This window comes from Symphalangus syndactylus, chromosome 14, assembly GCF_028878055.3.
Source record: "Symphalangus syndactylus isolate Jambi chromosome 14, NHGRI_mSymSyn1-v2.1_pri, whole genome shotgun sequence".
NCBI classification, from domain to species: Eukaryota; Metazoa; Chordata; class Mammalia; order Primates; family Hylobatidae; genus Symphalangus; species Symphalangus syndactylus.
Window position 1 is genome coordinate 8,886,928 of NC_072436.2, and position 18,443 is coordinate 8,905,370.

At 53.2% G+C, this 18,443-nt stretch overlaps 1 protein-coding gene across 2 annotated transcripts in view; it reads left to right on the forward strand.

Annotated features, from left to right (window-relative positions):
• The first annotated feature begins 308 nt into the window (after positions 1–308).
• The window catches only part of SEPTIN9 (septin 9), a 220,745-nt gene continuing 202,610 nt past the window's right edge, over positions 309–18,443 (forward strand). The window contains exon 1 of one of the 2 annotated variants that reach the window (XM_055242144.2): positions 309–464. In XM_055242144.2, the coding sequence (XP_055098119.1) occupies positions 446–464 (19 nt within the window). In that variant the 5' untranslated portion in view covers positions 309–445. The remainder of the gene's footprint in view (positions 465–18,443) is intronic. The other variant, XM_055242147.2, reaches the window with a different exon arrangement.

Here is an 18,443-nt window from a genome sequence, read left to right on the forward strand (position 1 = left end):
CCAGCGCGGGGAGCTGGGGGTGCAGAGCTGCGGGCGCGGGGGGCCACGCGGGCGGCCCCCACCTCCGGCCTGGCCTGGTCTGCGCAGCCGCGCGGGGGCGCCCCCTCCCAGGCCCGGCGCCAGCCAGCCCGGCTCCGCCAGGTGCAGCGCAGCGCAGGGGAGGGTGGGGGCGGGGCTCGGCGCGCACGTTTGTGGGGCGGGGAGGGGGCGGGTCAGGGGCGGGACCACAGCCGGCTGGGCCGGGGTTCTATGCGCATCTCCGGGGAGGGGCGGGCCCGGGGCGGGCCCGGGGCGGGGCAGGGGGCGGTGCATTCCAGGCGGCGGGCCGCCCCAGCCTCCCGCCTTCCTACTCCCGGCCCAGGATTAGCGCCCTGGGAGAGAGCGCCCCACTGCCTCGCAGCCACAGTTTCCTGGGAGCGGCGGCCGCGGCGGCCACGGCTGCACCATGAAGAAGTCTTACTCAGGTGGGCTTCGCGCATGGGGTGGGGAGGGGTCGGTGTCCCGGGACCAGCGCTGCTCACCTGAGCGCCTGCGGCCGGGAGTGGCGAGGCGCCCCCGGAGCTGAGCGAGTCCCCGCGGCGGGAGCACTGCAGGTCGAGTTTCTCCCAGGATAGGGCCGCTGTCGGGCCGCTTCGACTTGAGCCGACCGTCCCATGCGCTGTCTCCAGCCCTTGCTCGAGTGTCGGAGGAGCTGCCCTGGGGACGCTCTCTCCTCCTCGCCCCTTGCACCCTCGCAGGAATCGCTGACTTTCCAGGTCGGCTGGGTGCTTTGGGTCCCTGTGCGTCTGTGTGGGTGAATGGGGTTGGGGCTGGGTGGAGGGGTGTCCTTGGGTTCAGTCTCTAGGGCTGGTGATCCAGGCCGCAGCATCCTTTCTTCGGATTCTCTTCGGTTTCTTCTTTACTTAATGGGGCACGGGACGGCCTCCAGGTGGGATCGTCCAGCAGCGCCCAAACTTGGCGACTCGGGTTCATGTTTTGCGTTCAGGACGCCGCCCGCGGCTGACATCCTCACTCCACCCTAGCAGGGTCCACCTTAAGCAGGCGGAGGGGGCCTGACTTGGGCCTCACCATGAGCCGCTTCAGGAGCCTTCGTAAGAGGCTCCCGCTCTGGCACTCTGAAGTTCCATTTCACAGATGGGCACACCGAGGCCGCAAGGGCAGGTTAAGAGAAATCCAGATCTTCATTCTTTGTCTTTTCCTTTCCTTTGTTTTTTTTTTTTTCCTTTGTGGTTTTCTCTAAAGGATCCAGGCAGGCAGGATCCTTTGTCCTCCTCAGTCCTCAAATTATAAACAGCGTCACCTCTTCTAAATCTAGAAACCGTCTGTTTAATGTTCCTCCTTTAATTCATTCGGATAGAAGTTATCTGCCAAGGATCCATGAATTAGTTTTTGTTAATAGGAGAACAGAATCATGGGCCTTAGTTGGAGGTGAAGGAGTCATCGGGGCCATCCCCCTGCCTTTGGGCCATTGTCGGTTTCCTCTGGCCTTCCATATTTAGGAACCAAAATGAGTGATAAAGAATACCTTGTCTCAAAGGATTACTCAGAACTTCCCCGAAAATACCCTTCTGGGTCAGTAGCTTAGAATTGCAACTTTCACCCGGTTGTTGCGAACATGGCCCTCTACACACACCGAGCACAGCTCTGTCAGGAGCGTGGGTGGGTTGGTGTGCTGGTGGGCGGGAGCGGGCTTCCAGGTGGCACATGCTTGGTTTTGGCACCGGGGCTTCCTCCCCAACATGCTCCAAATACTTGAGATGGTTGTGGGGATCGCGCGGTGCACGGCCCTTTCCTGGGGATCTGTAGCCCGCCCAGGGAGGGCCCTTTGCCCTTGGTTTCCTACACTTTACCTCCCACTGGTGGTTCCAGACAGTGGGGGTGACCAGGGTCCTCCCAGGTCGTGGCTCCTGGGCTTTTTCTGCGGAGACCCTCCTGCACAGATGCTGGAAGGGCCCTGAAGCAGGCTTGGAGTCTCTGCACCTGCGGCTTATTTGGAGGTGGGGAGACCATCACTTGTCCGTTTCTCCTCTCTTCCACACCTACCCCACCCCTCACTGGGTTTCTTTTTCTTTTCTTTTTTTTTTTTTTAAAAAAAAGGACAGAACCTTTTACAGTAGGTGGAAGTAGCGTTTGTGGGGTGAGCAGGAACCAATTCTTGTAAAGCAGCCTCGGTGGCTCCTTGTGTTTACGTAAAGGGGCGGGCCCCTCTGAGCGTGGGGGAAGGGAGGGCTCAGACCATTTCTGGTTCGCTCCGTGCTTGGCAGTGGCCCAAGGTGTGCTGGGTCACTGTGTTGCAGTTGTATGGGGTCGGACTGGAGGGGGCTGATGGTGGGGGTGGCCTCTTGTTCTCATTCTGAGTGTCCTGGAGCTCTCTTGGTACCAGCCCTTTTCCAGGTAGGGGCACTTGCAGGAGTCAGGCTGACCCCTCAACAGCCGTCGACGCCATGAAATTAAGGAAAGCAGCAAAAGATGTTAAAAGTCCCCCTAGGCGCTGATAATCCAAGGACAACAGGAAGATTTTTATTTTTTCTTCTAGATTGAGCGGGATTATTGCTTCTGGACCTGTATATGGGCTTCGGAATAAATGGAATGACCATGATGTTTTTCCTGGTAGAGCTGGTTTGAACACTTGTGAGCCTCTGAAAAGGAGAAAGATTTTAGAAGGATGTGTTGGGGCAATCTCAAGTACCGTGGGTCTGTAGACAGTCATCAAACACACTTTATGTGCTGGGCACACATGGCCAAGTCTGAGTGGGTACAGAAATGATAATGAGATGTAGTCCTTGCTTGCAGAGAACTTACATTCTCACCGGTAGTCAGGATGAAGGCGAGACACCAGCTCATTAACACCCTTCCCTCCTGAGCAGTTCAGCCTCCAAATACTACAGGAATGCCCTGGAGGTTTTAGGGGGAGGTGGGATTGAGCTGGGCCTTGAGGAAGGAGAAATCTTGAGTAGTGGAGAATAAAAAGGGACTTGACCAGGTGAGCTTGAAGTCCCAGCTACTCAGGAGGCTGAGACAGGAGGATCGCTTGAGCCCAGGAGTTCAAGGCTGCAGCACTATGACAGCGCCTGGAAATAGACACTGCACTCCAGCCTGGGTGGCGTCATGAGACGCCATCTGTAAGAAGGTCTTTTCCAATGGGGAAAGCAGCAAGGGCCCACATGGGGCAGCTGCAGGATCCAGGGGGACACTGGGGACAGGCTGTCTCTGGCAGCTCCACTGCTGCTCCAGGCTTTCTCAGTTGCCTCACCCGGCCTTCCAATGGGGTGGAAGTAGTGGTAGTCTACAGGCAGCGTGGTCCAGTGGTTACACTTGGGGGCTCAGAGCCGCCAGCCCCTTGGGATTAAATCTCACCAGGCTGCGCCTCTCCCTGTGGCACAAGGTTCTTACCTCATGCATCTCATTTGCCTCATTTGTTTTGTTTTTTGTGTGTGTGTGTGGTGTTTTTTTATTTTATTTATTTATTTATTTTTGAGACGGAGTCTCACTCTGTCTCCCAGGCTGGAGTGCAATGGCATGATCTCGGCTTACTGCAACCTCCGCCTCTCAGGTTCAAGTGGTTCTCCTGCCTCAGCCTCCTGAGTGGCTGGGATTATAGAAGCGTGCCACCACGCCCAGCTAATTTTTATGTTTTTACTAGAGATGGGGTTTCACCATGTTGGTCAGGCTGATGTCGAACTCCTGACCTCATGATCTGCCTGTCTTGGCCTCCCAAAGTGCTGTGATTACAGGCATGAGCCACCACGCCCAGCCTGCCTCATTTGTTAAATGGGACAGTGCTATGTTGTTGTAAAGGTTAAACGAGTTCATATTTGAAAAAGCTGAGAAATGCCTGCTCGGTAACCTGTTAGCTGCTGTCGTGATCATGATTGTCATTGACAGCAGGAGGATGGAGAAGGCTGGGGTTACGCCATTGCTAGGACGTTCCAGGAGCCTCCATGATCTTCCCTTACTGTGGTCAGACTATGGTGCAGGGTCTCTCCCCCAGCCCCTCAGCACTGGAGCCAGCTGCACTGTACCCCCCGGTTCTCTGGGTTCTGAGTTTTGGGACTCCTTTTGCATACTAGGTCGCATGGAACTTGCCGTTATTCCCAGGCTCCCCTGGAAACTCTCTGTGTGTGGCAGCGACAGGAGGACTTACCTGAGGCCTATGAGCCACAGAAGCGGGACTGAGGTTGCGTTGCACCCCCACTGGCACCTGGGAATTACTCTGGAGATTCTTTTTTTATTTTTTATTTTTTGAGATGGAGTCTCGCTCTGTCGCCCAGGCTGGAGTGCAGTGGCACGATCTCGGTTCACTGCAACCTCTGCCTCCCGGGTTCAAGCAATTCTCATGCCTCAGCCTCCTGAGTAGCTGGAATTATAGGCGCGTGCCACCGTGCCCAGCTAATTTTTGTATTTTTTAGTAGAGATGGGGTTTCACCATACTGGCCAGGCTGGTCTTGAACTCCGGACCTCAGGTTGATCCACCTGCCTCAGCCTCTCAAAGTGCTGGGATTACAGGCATGAGCCACCGTGCCCAGCCACTCTGGAGTTTCTCTGTGGCTTTCAGGAGATTCCTGAAGGAGCACCAGCCACGATTAAAAAGCTCTATGCTGTCGTGACTTCTGAGTTCTGGGCAGGGAGGGAGGCTGCACCCACACAGGAAGCAGCTTCTGCCGTGATTCAGTGCTCTGGCTCGCCATGGTGGACAGGGCTGCACCCCCACCCAGCGCCCTGGGAGCTGACTTACGGAAAGGGCAAGGAATTGCACCCTCAGAGAACACTTCCCCAGTCAGCTAACCCGGTGACAGACAAGCGTGGGAAGGGCACAAGCACAGGGTTGCTTCCTCTTCTCCCCCAGCCCCGTCTCCGTGCCTGTTCCCGCTGCCTCTTGCCTCCTCACGTCCAAGCTTGTCTGCTCTGGCACATTGAGGGGACCTGGGCTGAAGAGAAAAAGCCGCCTCGTATGGTTAGTCTGTGGCTGTGTCCGACTTGAGTCCCCCCGCCGAGGCCCCTCAGTTGTGACACAGCTGGCGGAGCCTAAGTCCTGGGGCCAGCCCTCTCCCTAGTCTGTTGCAAAGGTGGGAAGGCATGCCCAGGCAGGGGCCACCTGCCCTGCCCGCTCACGCCAGACCACAGGCACTTGCCCGTCAGATCTCCCCGGTCTGCCCAGAGGGGTTCTGATAGCCGAGGGCAATGCACCTGGCAGCGGTGCATTGCGTTTGCGACAGTCCACCTTCTTCCTGGAACCACCCCCCACAAGTGTGACCAGCTCAAGCCAGGACAGGTACAAGGGGACCCAGGATTGCCACTTAGGGGCAGTGGTCTGGAATCCAGGTCCAGGTGACATGGGAGCCAACCCTCTGCTTGGAGGTCCCAGGTGGGTGTTTGCAGAGGACATCTCACTTGAGGACCCAGGGAAGGGGACACTTCCCACCCTCTACCTGGTCTTTGGGCTGCCCTCCTCTGACACTCTCCTGCCCATCCCAGGCAGCCCTGACAGCCCCATGTGACTGGGACCTAGAGGTGGCCCCTGTTTCCGCCCCAGTGTTTGTCCACAGGCAGTGGTGCGTGGGCTCTGAAGTTTGCCTAAGATGGATCTGATAAGGGGAGTTCAGTACACATCAGTGCAGGCCCGGCCTGGGGGTGATGATGGCAGTTCCTGGGCAGACCCAGCTGGCTTTAGGGTAGGAGGGGCTCCAGAGAGAGGCTCCAGGCCCCTAGGCGTGTGAACCTTTGGGGTGAGGAGGGAGGTGACGCGCTGGGTTCCTGCGCCTCTGTTTGTTGGAGCTATTACCTTGGAAACGTCCCAGCTCTAGGCGGTTGCCAGGGATTTATGGGGATCAGTGGGTGCCAATCCCTGGGTGAAGCCCTCGGGGCTTGTACACAGCACACAGCGCTGTGGCCCAGTGGCTCACTTTGCTGTGTGAAGTGGCTCAGTCTCCAGGAGAGTCCTTAGCCAGGCAGGCCTGACAGCAACTGCCAGGTCATGGTGATCTGGAATTGCTGACCAAAGGGAGTCAGTCCTGGTGGGTGGAGGGACTTGGTGGGGAACCATCGTGATGCCAGGCATGGAGATCGTGTGGTACCCAGGCCTGTGGGTGCCGAGCTTCTGTGGGAGCAGTGAAGTGCCTCCGTGGCCGATGGGCTGGTCACCCCTGCCCCTTTCCTGATGTGACAGTGAAGTGCCCCCATGGCCGATGGGCTGGTCACCCCTGCCCCTTTCCTGATGTGACAGTGAAGTGCCCCCATGGCCGATAGGCTGGTCACCCCTGCCCCTTTCCTGATGTGACAGTTGTGCCCGGGCCCCGGGAACTTTGCCAGGAGGCCTGGCATTGACCTGCTCTACTGGAGCGGCCCTGCTGAGCTGTGAGCTGCCCGTCTCCCTGAGGTTCCTGGCCCATTTCAACTCTCCATGTGGATTTGGTCATTCATTCCAGAAGCGTCTGCTGGGCACTGCTGAGTGTCAGGCTCTGTTTGCCTCCTCTGCTGCACCCTGGAGGCTCTGGGCACCAGCTCTGCAGGGTGGCCTGGCCTTGGGTCTCCAGGGTAGAGCATGGCAATCAATCTCTGCTCCCAGCCCAGTTTCTCTCTGCCTTATCTCCCTGACCCCGCCCTGGGCGCAGTCCCATTTGTAGCCCCTGTGAAGGGAGACACTGAGCTCTGGCTGGCAGAGGAGGGGCGGCTCCTGGGCACTGCTTGCCAATGGCCTCTCGGCAGCTCTGTGACAGCTGAGCTTTGTTCCCAGCCTAATCTGACCTGGTTCTCCAAAGCGTGACTGTTGGCAGCCTGAAAACCTCCAGGACAGGAAACAGGAGTGGCGCAGGGAATGTAAGATGATCCCAGCTTCAAGTCACTGGGCGACCCTTAGACCCAGGCTGCCTGCTGTCTCTGGCAGGAACCCAAGTCGCTGGTCATCTTCAGAGCGGTGTTGGCCTAGGGCCTTCAGTGGCCTTTGTGACTGGGTGAGAGGAACCCTGGATGGCCACTCTGCCCTGAGTGTGTGGGTCCCCAGAAGTGCTGAATTAGGGGGCACGGAGGGCCAGAAAGTCCCCTCTGGAGCATTGGACTCTCTCGCTGACTCCTACCCCACCCTGGCCTGGGGTTTCAGAGAAGGGGTCCAGGTAGTAGTGTCATCTTTTCTCAATGGGGATGTGGCTTCAGTCTCTGTCCAGGTGAGTGCATTGCTCTCTTTCTGGCTCCTCCCAGGCTGCTTAAAGGACCCGTGATGAGGCCTACGCCATGGCCGGGGCCCTCTGCTTTTCCCAGCGCTGCACCTGGGAACCAGGGGTTGGGCCCCGGAAGCCGAGGATGTCCCTGAATGCCATGCCTGCACACCTGTCCTGGCCAGGCCAGGCGTGTTGGGGCAGCAGCTGAGATGGGAGCAGCAGCATTGCCTGCCAGGTTTGAGATGGGCCCTGGGTGAGTGTGGTTACCAGGAAGGGCTGGGCAGAGCAGGCAGGTGGGCCGCCCCGGGGGCCTTGTGCCGAAGATCAACCTGATCCGCACCCTGGGGCCGGGGCTTCCTTTCACAGCCTTCCCGTGAACTATGGCTCCTGTTTCCATCCCAAATCAGATCCCAGGAGAGGAATAATGTCCATGTAACCCAAGCCACTTGGAAGTGGGTTACATCCAACCCTTGTCATCTTCCAGCTTGTTAAGGACTTGAGTAACTCAACCCAGAGGGATTTGGAGAGTTGTCTGCAAAACCCACTAATAACAGGGAACTTTAGCTCTGTAGCCACAGGGTCTACAGAGGTGTCGGGCTGTCGGGTTATTGCTGGGAGGTGAGCCGGTGGCGTAGACAACCATGGAGGCACCAGTGGAACAGCTGCAAGTGCACACACAGGCTGGCATCGAGGGGTGGGGAGGAGGAGGTGGTGGATTTCTCGCCAATGTTGGCATCACGGTTGCCTCCAGCATCAGAGACCCAAGGTGTGGCTGACCTAGGCGGGGGGCGATGAGTCACTGGATAGCAGAGCCTTCCTGGTAGCTGGGGTTTAACGCTTTAACTGCCAGGCCTTTGTATTATGCTGCTTCTTTTTTTTGTGTGGTTTGGTTTGGTTTGGTTTTTGAGATGGAGTCTCACTCTGTCGCCCAGGCTGGAGTGCAGTGGCTCAATCTTGGCTCACTGCAACCTCTGCCTCCTGGGTTCAAGCAGTTCTCCTGCCTCAGCCCCCTGAATAGCTGAGATTACAGGCACGCGCCACCATGCCTGGCTAATTTTTGTATTTTTAGTAGAGATGGAGTTTCACCATGTTGGCCAGGCTGGTTTCAAACTCCTGACCTTTGATGATCCACCCGCCCTGGCCTCCCAAAGTGCTGGGATTACAGGCATGAGGCACCACGCCCGGCTATTATTCAATTTTTTAAGGAAAGCAATCTAAACTATACGCTGTATCTCTTCTTTCTCTTTTGCTTTTTGTTGTCAGTTTTCTGTGTTACTTATTGTCAAACAATGCGAACAAGAAATTGAAAGGAAAACTTCAACTGTCGTTGACTGTAGCATTTCTTTTGTATTCCATTCAGTGCTTGTCTCCACAGGAACATGAGATAGGATTTGATTTAATTTTGAAAGGTGTATATTTTCAGAGTTGCATACTCCCCATAGAATGAATGTTGAATTCTGTTCTTTTCACTTGAAATTAGATCTCAGGCATAGATTTCGTGATTATCACTATAATGGCTCTTCAGAGTGGACATTCCATCATGTAGGGAACCACCCTCTCCCCAACTGCTGGTGTGGACACTCCTCCTTGATGGTGTGGGTCTGGGCCCCTGAAGGGTGGTGTCCTGAGTAAAGATGTTACAGTAGCCATGCTTATAGCTTTGGGCCTGGGGCTAGGTGGAGACAGGCTTCAACCCTAGAGCTTGCTGACTTAAAATAAATTCTTTTCTTTTTTTTTTTTTTTTGAGATGGAGTCTCACTCTGTCGCCCAGGCTGGAGTGCAGTGGCGCGATCTCCGCTCACTGCAAGCTCCGCCTCCCAGGTTCACACCATTCTCCTGCCTCAGCATCCTGCGTAGCTGGGACTACAGGCGCCCGCCACCACGCCCGGCTAATTTTTTGTATTTTTAGAGAGACGGGGTTTCACCATGTTAACCAGGATGGTCTCAATCTTCTGACCTTGTGATCTGCCCGCCTCGGCCTCCCAAAGTGCTGGGATAAAATAAATTCTTAGGGCTGGGAACAGTGGCTCACGCCTGTAATCCCAGCACTTTGGGAGGCCGAGGCGGGCAGATCACGAGGTGAGAAGATCGAGACCACGGTGAAACCCTGTCTCTACTAAAAATACAAAAAATTAGCTGGGTGCGGTGGTGGGCGCCTGTAGTCCCAGCTACTCAGGAGGCTGAGGCAGGAGAATGGCGTGAATTCCGGAAGGCGGAGCTTGCAGTGAGCCGAGATCGCACCACTGCACTCCAGCCTGGGCGACAGAGCGAGACTCTGTCTCAAAAACAAATAAATAAATACTTACACACACTTGCATTATTTACTATTATTATTATTAAACAGGGTCTAACTGTGTTGCCCAGGTTGGAGTGCAGTGGCGTGATCATGACCTCCCAGTCTCGACTTCCCAGTTTCAATTGGTCCTCCCTTCCCAGACTCCTGAGTAGCTGGGACTATAGGTGTGCACTGCATGCCTGGCTAATTTTTTTCTTTTTTTTTTTTTAGACACAGTCTTGCTCTGTTGCCCAGGCTGGAGTGCTGTGGCGCAATCTCGGCTCACTGCAACCCCCACCTCCTGGATTCAAGCAATTCTCCTGCTCAGCCTCCTGAGTAGCTGGGATTACAGGCATGTGCCACCACGCCCAGCTAATTTTTGTATTTTTAGTAGGGACGAGGTTTCACCATGTTGGTCAGGCTGGTCTCAAACTCCTGACTTCGTGATCCACCTGCCTGGGTCTCCCAAAGTGCTGGGTTTACAGGCGTGAGCCACCGCACCGGCCATGCCTGGCTAATTTTTAAAAAACTTTTGTAGCGGCCGGGCGCAGTGACTCATGCCTGTAATCAACACTTTGGGAGGCTAAGGAGGTCGGGAGTTCAAGACCAGCCTGAGGAACATGGAGAAACCCTGTCATTACTAAAACTAAAAAATTAGCTGGGCGTGGTGGCGCATGCCTGTAATCCCAGCTACTCAGGAGGCTGAGGCAGGAGAACTGCTTGAATCTAGGAGGCGGGGGTTGCAGTGAGCCGAGATCATGTCATTGTACTCCAGCCTGCGCAACGAGAGTGAAACTCCGTCTCAAAAAAAATTTTTTTTTTTTTTTTGTAGCTACAGGGTCTTGTTTTGTTGTTGCCTAGGCTGGTACTGAATTTCCAGCCTCAAGCGATCCTCCTGCCTCAGCCTCCCAAAGTGCTGGGAGTATAGGTGTGAGTCACTGTGCCTGGCCTCCACTTGCTTTGGCTGCCTTTCCCTGTCTTAGGTAACCATACATTTCTCCAGGTAATTAAGAAAAGATTGCACATGATGAGTCCCTTTTCTGGTATTTCTGGGATTGCCCACAAAACCAGACAAGTGTTCTTACCTCGACATTTTACTAAGAGTTTAATGAACAGAATGCCGTTTGCCCTCAGTCTGCTGGTCCCCCTGCGAAGGCCCAGGGCTTCCTTGTTTGAAAAGTCGTCCCCTTGTTGAGATCTTTGATTCCTTTTCACCACTGGCAGTCATGCCCGGGGCTCCACAGGGCCACCCCTTTTCCCTTCTCTTCCTCGGCCCCTCAAGACGCATCTGTACACCCGGAGATGTCTCTTTGTTTTCTTGGGCCACCTCTCCTGGCTGTCACTCACCCTGCTGGCTCGTTACTTGTGCAGCAGTTTCTTCTGGAACCACCTACCCGCTGCAGTCCCCGTTTTGTTCCTCTTGCCTCAGTCTTCCTTCCCCATCACCTCTCTACCTGTTGGTCCCCATCTCTATGGCACATCCCTGTGTTATACTCTGATGGCTGGATAAAAGTTGAGTGAAACGCATCTACCCTTTGGTGACTGGGGTGCCCATTAATCAGAAGGGATCCAAGGCTGGCATGGCCTTTTCCTGCATCCTGGGGTATTGTCCTGTGGCTCTTCCTTGTTGGAGTCTGCAGGTTTTATTGTTTTTATTTTTTATTTTTTGAGATGGAGTCTCACTCTGTCGCCCAGGCTGGAGTGCAGTGGTACGATCCTGGCTCACTGCAACCTCCGCCTCCCGGGTTCAACCAATTCTCCTGCTTCAGCCTCCGGAGTAGCTGGGACTACAGGCGCCCGCCACCACGCCTGGCCAATTTTTGTAATTTTAGTAGAGATGGGGTTTCCCTATGTTGGCCGGGCTGGTCTCGAACTCTTTTTTTTTTTTTTGAGACGGAGTCTTGCTCTGTCGCCCAGGCTGGAGTGCAGTGGCGCAATCTTGGCTCACTGCAAGCTCCGCCTCCCGGGTTCAGGCCATTCTCCTGCCTCAGCCTCTCCGAGTAGCTGGGACTACAGGCGCCCGCCACCACGCCCGGCTAATTTTTTGTATTTTTAGTAGAGACGGGGTTTCACCGTGGTCTCGATCTCCTGACCTCGTGATCCGCCCGCCTCGGCCTCCCAAAGTGCTGGGATTACAAGCGTGAGCCACCGCGCCCGGCCTGGTCTCAAACTCTTGACCTCAGGTGATGGGCTTGCGTCGGCCTCCCAAAGTGCTGAGATTACTGGCATGAGCCACCAGGCCCGGCCGTAGCTGGCAGTTTTTGACCACTGGTCTCTCGCCACGTGATCTGTGATCTTCCCCTTGGCCTCCTGGCCCTGCCCTGTTCATCTGCTCACCTTTCTCATGCATACGATTTGTTCATGGGGTATGTAATGGGGTCTAACCAGGAAATGGAAACCGCTTGAGCATTTATTTATTTATTCGTTTATTTTTTCCAAGACAAAGTCTCACTCTGTCACGCAAGCTGAAGTGCAGTGACGCGATCACGGCTCACTGCAGTCTTGAACAATTGAGCTCAAGCGATCCTCCCTTCTCAGCCTCCCAAGTAGCTCAGACTATAGGTGCACACTGTATGCCTGCCTAATTTTTTTTATTTTTGTAGAGACAGGGTCTTGCTTTGTCGCCCAGGCTGGTCCTGAACTCCCAACCTCAAGCAATCCTCCCACCTCAGCCTCCCAAAGTACTGGAGCTGTAGGCGTGTGTCATCTTGCCTTGCTAATTTTTGTATTATTATTTTTTTTTTTGTAAAGACAGGGTCTTACTATGTTGCCCAGGTTAGTCTTGTACTCCTGGGTTTATGTGATCCTCCTGCCTGGGCCTCCCAAAGTGCTGGGATTACAGGCGGGAGCCACAGTGCCTGGTCCACTTGGGCATTTAGAACAGAAGGACTTGCTCTGCGCGGTGGCTCAAGCCTGTAATCCCAGCACTTTGGGAGGCCGAGGCGGGCGGATCACGAGGTCAGGAGATCGAGACCAACCAGGCTAACACGGTGAAACCCCGTCTCTACTAAAAATACAAAAAATTAGCCGGGCGTGTTGGTGGGCGCCTGTAGTCCCAGCTACTCGGGAGGCTGAGGCAGGAGAATGGCGTGAACCCGGGAGGTGGAGCTTGCAGTGAGCCGAGATCGCGCCACTGCACTCCACCCTGGGGGACAGAGCAAGACTCCGTCTCAAAAAAAAAAAAAAAAAAAAAAAAAAAAAAAAAAAAAGAACAGAAGGACTTAAAGGCGGGGAAGTTGTTACACAGATGATCGGAGAGGTGAAGGCCAGACAGGGAATAGAGAGGCAATCAGCAGGAAATCAAAGTCGTGGGCTTTATACAGCCCTCTAAAGGTATGGATGCAATGATTCATTTAGAATGAGAAAATAAATAACAACAAATTATAAATTATAAGCAGCTGTTAAATATCACAAACATCACTACATGCAGAAGAGTACCAGTCGACTACCAGTCATATCTCCAAAGTTCTATTTCTCCCACATTTTTGGCATTACTTCTTCAATATGATGACTTGGTAATATCGTTTTCTATTTCGAGAACAGAAAACTGATCAGGCTGGACACAGTGGCTCGTGCCTGTAATCTCAGCACTTTGGGAGGCCAAGGCAGGTGGATCATTTGAGGCCAGGAGTTCAAGACTGGTCTGGGCAGCATGGTGAAACCCCGTCTCTACTAAAAATACAAAAATTAGCAGGGCATGGTGGCATACACCTGTAGTCCCAGTTACTTAGGAGGCTGAGGTGGGAGGATTGCTTGAGCCCACGAGGTCGTGGCTGCAGTGAGCCGTGATCATGCCACTGCACTCCAGCCTGGGTGAGAGAGTGAGACCCTGTCTCAAAAAAAAAAAAAAAAAAAAAAAAAATAGGCTGGGCATGGTGGCTCATGCCTGTAATTCCAGCACTGTGGGAGGCCGAGATGGGTGGATCACTTGAGGTCAGGAGTTTTAGACCAGCCTGGTCAACATGGTGAAACCCCATCTCTACCAAAAATATAAAAAATCAGCCAGGTGTGATGGCCCATGCCTGTAATCCCAGCTACTTGGGAGGCTGAGGCAGGAGAATGGCTTGAACCCAGAAGGCAGAGGTTGCAGTGGGCCGAGATCGTGCCACTGCACTCCAGCCTGGGCAACAGAGTGAGACTCCATCTCAAAAATAAATAAATAAATAAATAAATAAATAAATAAATAAATAAATAAATAATAAAGCGAATGAATCTCCTTAGTTGATCAAATTTTGTTTGTATTTTTGGTAGTTGGGATATATACAAAAGTGGTCAACAAGCAGTTGGTGGTGCTGCTACAATTTTTTTGTTCAAGAAACACAGAAATTTTGGTAAATCCTGTTTTTGTGGGGTTTTTTTTGTTTGTTTTGTTTTTTAAATGTGATTCCTGTCAAGAAAGAAGTAGGAAAGTGGGGGATATTTCTATCTGCATGTGAGGCATTTGTGCATGTATTTCTGACCAAAGAAACTTTTCTGTTTTAACTCCACGTTGAAGGAACTGAATCCTTTGCTTAGAACTTCACCTCTGGTGATGGGAGTAATTTTCCACAGATTTGCTTCTGGACCCGTGCATTTCAAATCTTGCTTCTCTCCACTGCGCACATTTTTCCGGCGCCAGGCACCGCGGGATATGTTCGTGTCTTGTGATTTTTGATTCTGCGTGGTAGGTGGAATTGGAACGGTGAGCGGAGTGAGTATTCCTGGAATCCATTTCCGCACCAGGATAGCGAGCAATAACTGAACTATACATGGAAATAAATGGGAACTACATAAATATAACCCGACCAAAGCCAAACTAAATATCTTTCCAGTTCAACTTCTCCTTAGCAGGAGCCCCCACGTGGCAGCAAGCCTCCCTTTCCACCTCACACAAGAGAAAATGTGACGGGCAGGAACTCAAGACTGGAAATGAACGGGGTTGTTAATTGATTGTAGGGAACATATTTTCCATTTTGTAAATTTTACAAAAAATGTTTGACCCCGTGGACATGTGGTTAGGGCCCTTCTCAGTGCCTTTAGAGGGACCCATGCAGGCAGAGGAAGGGTTTTTAGCATTGTGGGGGTGACCTGGAGATTGGCAGCAGGGTGCCACCACCACCCCTAGGTCGGGATGAGAGGGAGGAAGTCCTGTGACCAGAGTCCGGGGGCCAGAGTCACCTGCTGGGAGCCCACAGGTGGGACTCTGGCAGCAGCTGGAACTACACAAAGGAGCAACTCTCCTGCTGGGGAAGCCGTCTGAGGCAGAGGAGGTGGAGAGCTCCCGCGCCCTCCCTTGTTCCCACCTCCCAGGCTCCTCCCGAGAACCCAGCCCAAAGCCAGCAGGCCTGGGGACCTGGACACCCGAGCCAGCAGAGGTGGGCGTTTCTCCCACACAAAGGAGGGCATGAGAAGTGGGAGGCACGGAGGGGGATCAGGCCAGGACCCACACAGCATGTGCAAACAGGAGCTCCCCTCTCTTCCCACCCCAAATGGCATCTGCAGCCAGCCTCACTTCCCTGCTGTTAGACAGGAAGAGGAACCTTCTTCCTGGCACCAGCTGCCCCCCCCCCTCCCCCCCCACGGAGGCCCCTTTCCTCTCTGGCCTTTGCTTGCAACCACTGGCGACGCTGATGGACCATATCTTCTGGGGAGTTTGGTCATGAACATGGTTTCCCATTTGTTATGGACTGAACTGTGCCCTCCCCCTTGAATTCCTGCGTTGAAGCTCTAACTCCCAATGCAGCTGTAATTGAAGATAGGGCTTTTAGGGAGGTAATTAAGGTTAAATGAAGTCATAGGGCAGGACCCTAATCTAATAGGATTGGTGTCCTTATAAGAAGAGGGAGGGACACCAGAGATCTCTCTTCCCGCCTCACTTGTAAACAGAGGAAAAATGACCGGAGGACACAGCAGGGAGGTGGCTACAAGCCAGGAAGAGAGGCCTCGCCGGGAACCAACCCTGACGGCACCTTGTTCTGGGACTTTGGGCCTCTCAAACTGAGAAATACATTTCTGTTAAGTCACTCCCTACATGGTAATCTGGATAGCAGCCCGAGCTGACCAAGGCACCATCTGCATCAGCCAGGGCTCTCCAGGGAGACAGCCAATAGGAGATGGATGGATGGATGGATGGATGGATGGCTAGATAGACAAGTAGACAGACAGATAGAGACAGACAGACACAGACAGGCAGACAAATGGCTAGATAGACAAGCAGACAGAGACAGACACATACAGGCAAACAGACAGACAGGCAGAAAAATGGATAGATAGATGATAGCCAGGCAGACAGATAGACAGACACAGACAGGCAGACAGACAGACAGATGATAGACTGGGTGCAGTGACTCTTACCTGTAATACCAGCACATTGGTAGGCTGAGGCCGGTGAATCACTTGAGGCCAGGAGTTCGAGACCAGCCTGGCTAACATGGTGAAATCCCAACTCTACTAAAAATACAAAAATTAGCTGGGCGTGGTGGTGCGTGTCTGTAGTCCCAGCTACTTGGGAGGCTGAGGCATGAGAATCACTTGAACCTGGGAGGCAGTGAGCCGAGATCATGCCACTGCACTCCAGCCTAGGCGACAAAGTGAGACTCCCTCTCAAAAAGAAAAAAAAGATAGATGAATGGATTGATAGCTAGCTAGATGATAGATGGATGATAGGTAGATAGATAATTGATAGATAGATAGAAATCACAGATGGACAGGCAGACAGATACATTGATTAGATAGATGATAGATGGATAGACAGAAGATAGATGATGGATGGGTGAGTAGATAGGCAGATAGACGGATAGATAGATAGATAGATAGAAGGATAGATGGGAACGAATTTATTAGGGAAATTGGCTCATGCCACTGTGGAGGCCAAGATGGACCACAGAAGGCCATCCGCAAGCTGGAGGCCCACGAAAGCCAGTATCGTGGCTCAGTCCAAGTGTGCAGGCCTCAAGACTGGGAAGCTGTTGGCGTAACTCTTAGTTCAAGGCCAAAGGTTTGAGAGCCTGGAGGACTGCTGGAGAACTGAGAGTTCTAAGTCCAAGGGTGGGAGAGGAAGGCATCCCAGCTCCAGGAGAAAGAGAGGGAATTCACCTTTTCTCTGCCTTTTTGTTGTCTGGCAATGGAATGGTGTCATCCACATTGAGGGAGGATCTTTACCACTCAGCCCACCAACTCACATGCCCATCTCCTCCAGAAACACCCTCACAGACACACCCAGAAGCAATGCGTTACCAGCCATCCCTTAATCCAGCCAAACTGACACCTGCCGTCAGCCACCACACAGGCTCAGCAGAATCGTGGTTGCATGGCGATGGTCTCCATCCCGTCTAAAGAAGTTGAAGATGAACTGTTGGCACAAGCCGTCACTCTTTCAGGCTCCTTCCAGTTGTTCATTCTTTTAAAAATGTATTCATTGAGCACCTGCTGTATGCCAGGTGCTGTGACAAGCACTGGGGCACAGCAGTGAGCAAACAAGGACTCTTGTTTCTTGGAGTTTACATGCAGTAGAAGGAAACAGAACCAATGAATTCATCAGTTCCAGAAAACTATCAAAATAGGACTAAGAGCTATGGTGAGAATTAAGATAAGGTGATTGCATAGAAAGTGACCGATGGCTGTTTTGGAATGAGTGGTGAGGGGTCACAGAGATGATGACAGCTGAGTTGAGATTGGGAAGACAGGAAGGAGCCAGCAGTGCAAGGACTAGGCTGGGAGCAAGCTTGGGGCATTCCAGGAACAGCAAGGAGGCCAGAGGGGCTGCAGTGGAGCAGGGGAGGGGGAGGAGGGAGACACAGGTCAAAGAGGAGCCTGGGGCCAGATGGAGGACCCTCCCTCCAAAGCTCAGTCATTTCCTCCTTAAAGAAGAATGTGTTACCTCCAAAAGTCACATATGCCAGTACAGTGTCTGGCTCATCGTGTGCCTTCAGTAGGAGGTGAGCGTGGCTGTTCTTGTTATTACTACATTGTAATTACTGGGAATAATGGAGTCACTAGGCTTTGCATTTGCAGCAATGGGAGGGTGCCAGCAAGCTTCCCCGGGGAACCCATCTCCCCTCACTAAGTTCATAAGAGCCTGATCAAACCAGGTCAATGTAGTGAGAGCTATAGCTGCCCAGTGTACTGGACTCTTTAGCCACAGGCCAGGACACTTTCATGTCAGCAGAAACCTCTAAGGGGACTGGGGAGTGTGCTGTGGATGTTTCTGGGTTACTCAGACCTCCTGGGGAGCCTTCCCCACCACAGCTGCTGCAGGGAGCTCAGCTGCAGTGATGAGCTGCGGCTCAGCCTTGTTTATGGGAAAACCCTACCTGGGAGATGGGACGGTTTCCTGTTGGTTCTCTCTGCCTCAGGTTGCTTTTACAAGCGCAGGGATTCTCACCTGGGTGTGTGAATGGGGCTCAGGATGCCCCAAGGGTATATGGAGATGGGGGTCAGCTGTCTTCTCTGATGCCTCTCAACCTCCTCCCCCTGCCTTTCTGCATCTCATTACTTCTTGGCCTCTCTCACTTTGGGTGCTTTGGAACGACATGCAATCCAATACACAGGCTGACTTTATTATTTTGTTTTGTTTTATTTTATTTTATTCTGGAGACAAAGTCTCTGTCACTCAGGCTGGAGTGCAGTGGTGCAATTGCAACTCACTGCAGCCTTGAACTTCTGGGCTTAAGTGATCCTCTTGCCTCAGCCTCCCTGCTGGGATTACAGACATGAGCTGCTGTGCCTGGCCTAGGCTGGCTTTTTTAAAAGCTGCTCACTCTCTCTGCATCCTGATGATACCTACCTCCTGGAGCAGGCTCCCAGCCATTGGCTTCTGACACTGTGTAGCTACTGTTGGCCAGTTGTGGCATGTGAAGCTGAGGCTCAGGAGAAAGGCAATCCTGCCAAGGCCACATGGCTCAGTGCTAACACTCAGGCCTCAGTGTTTTTATCTCCCTCCTGGTTGCTTCCACCCTTAGTGCATCTCTGGAGGCCTGAGGGAGCTAAAGGCCAGGCTTTGGTCAGCTAAGAGTTTAAAAAAGCTGTCTCTGTGC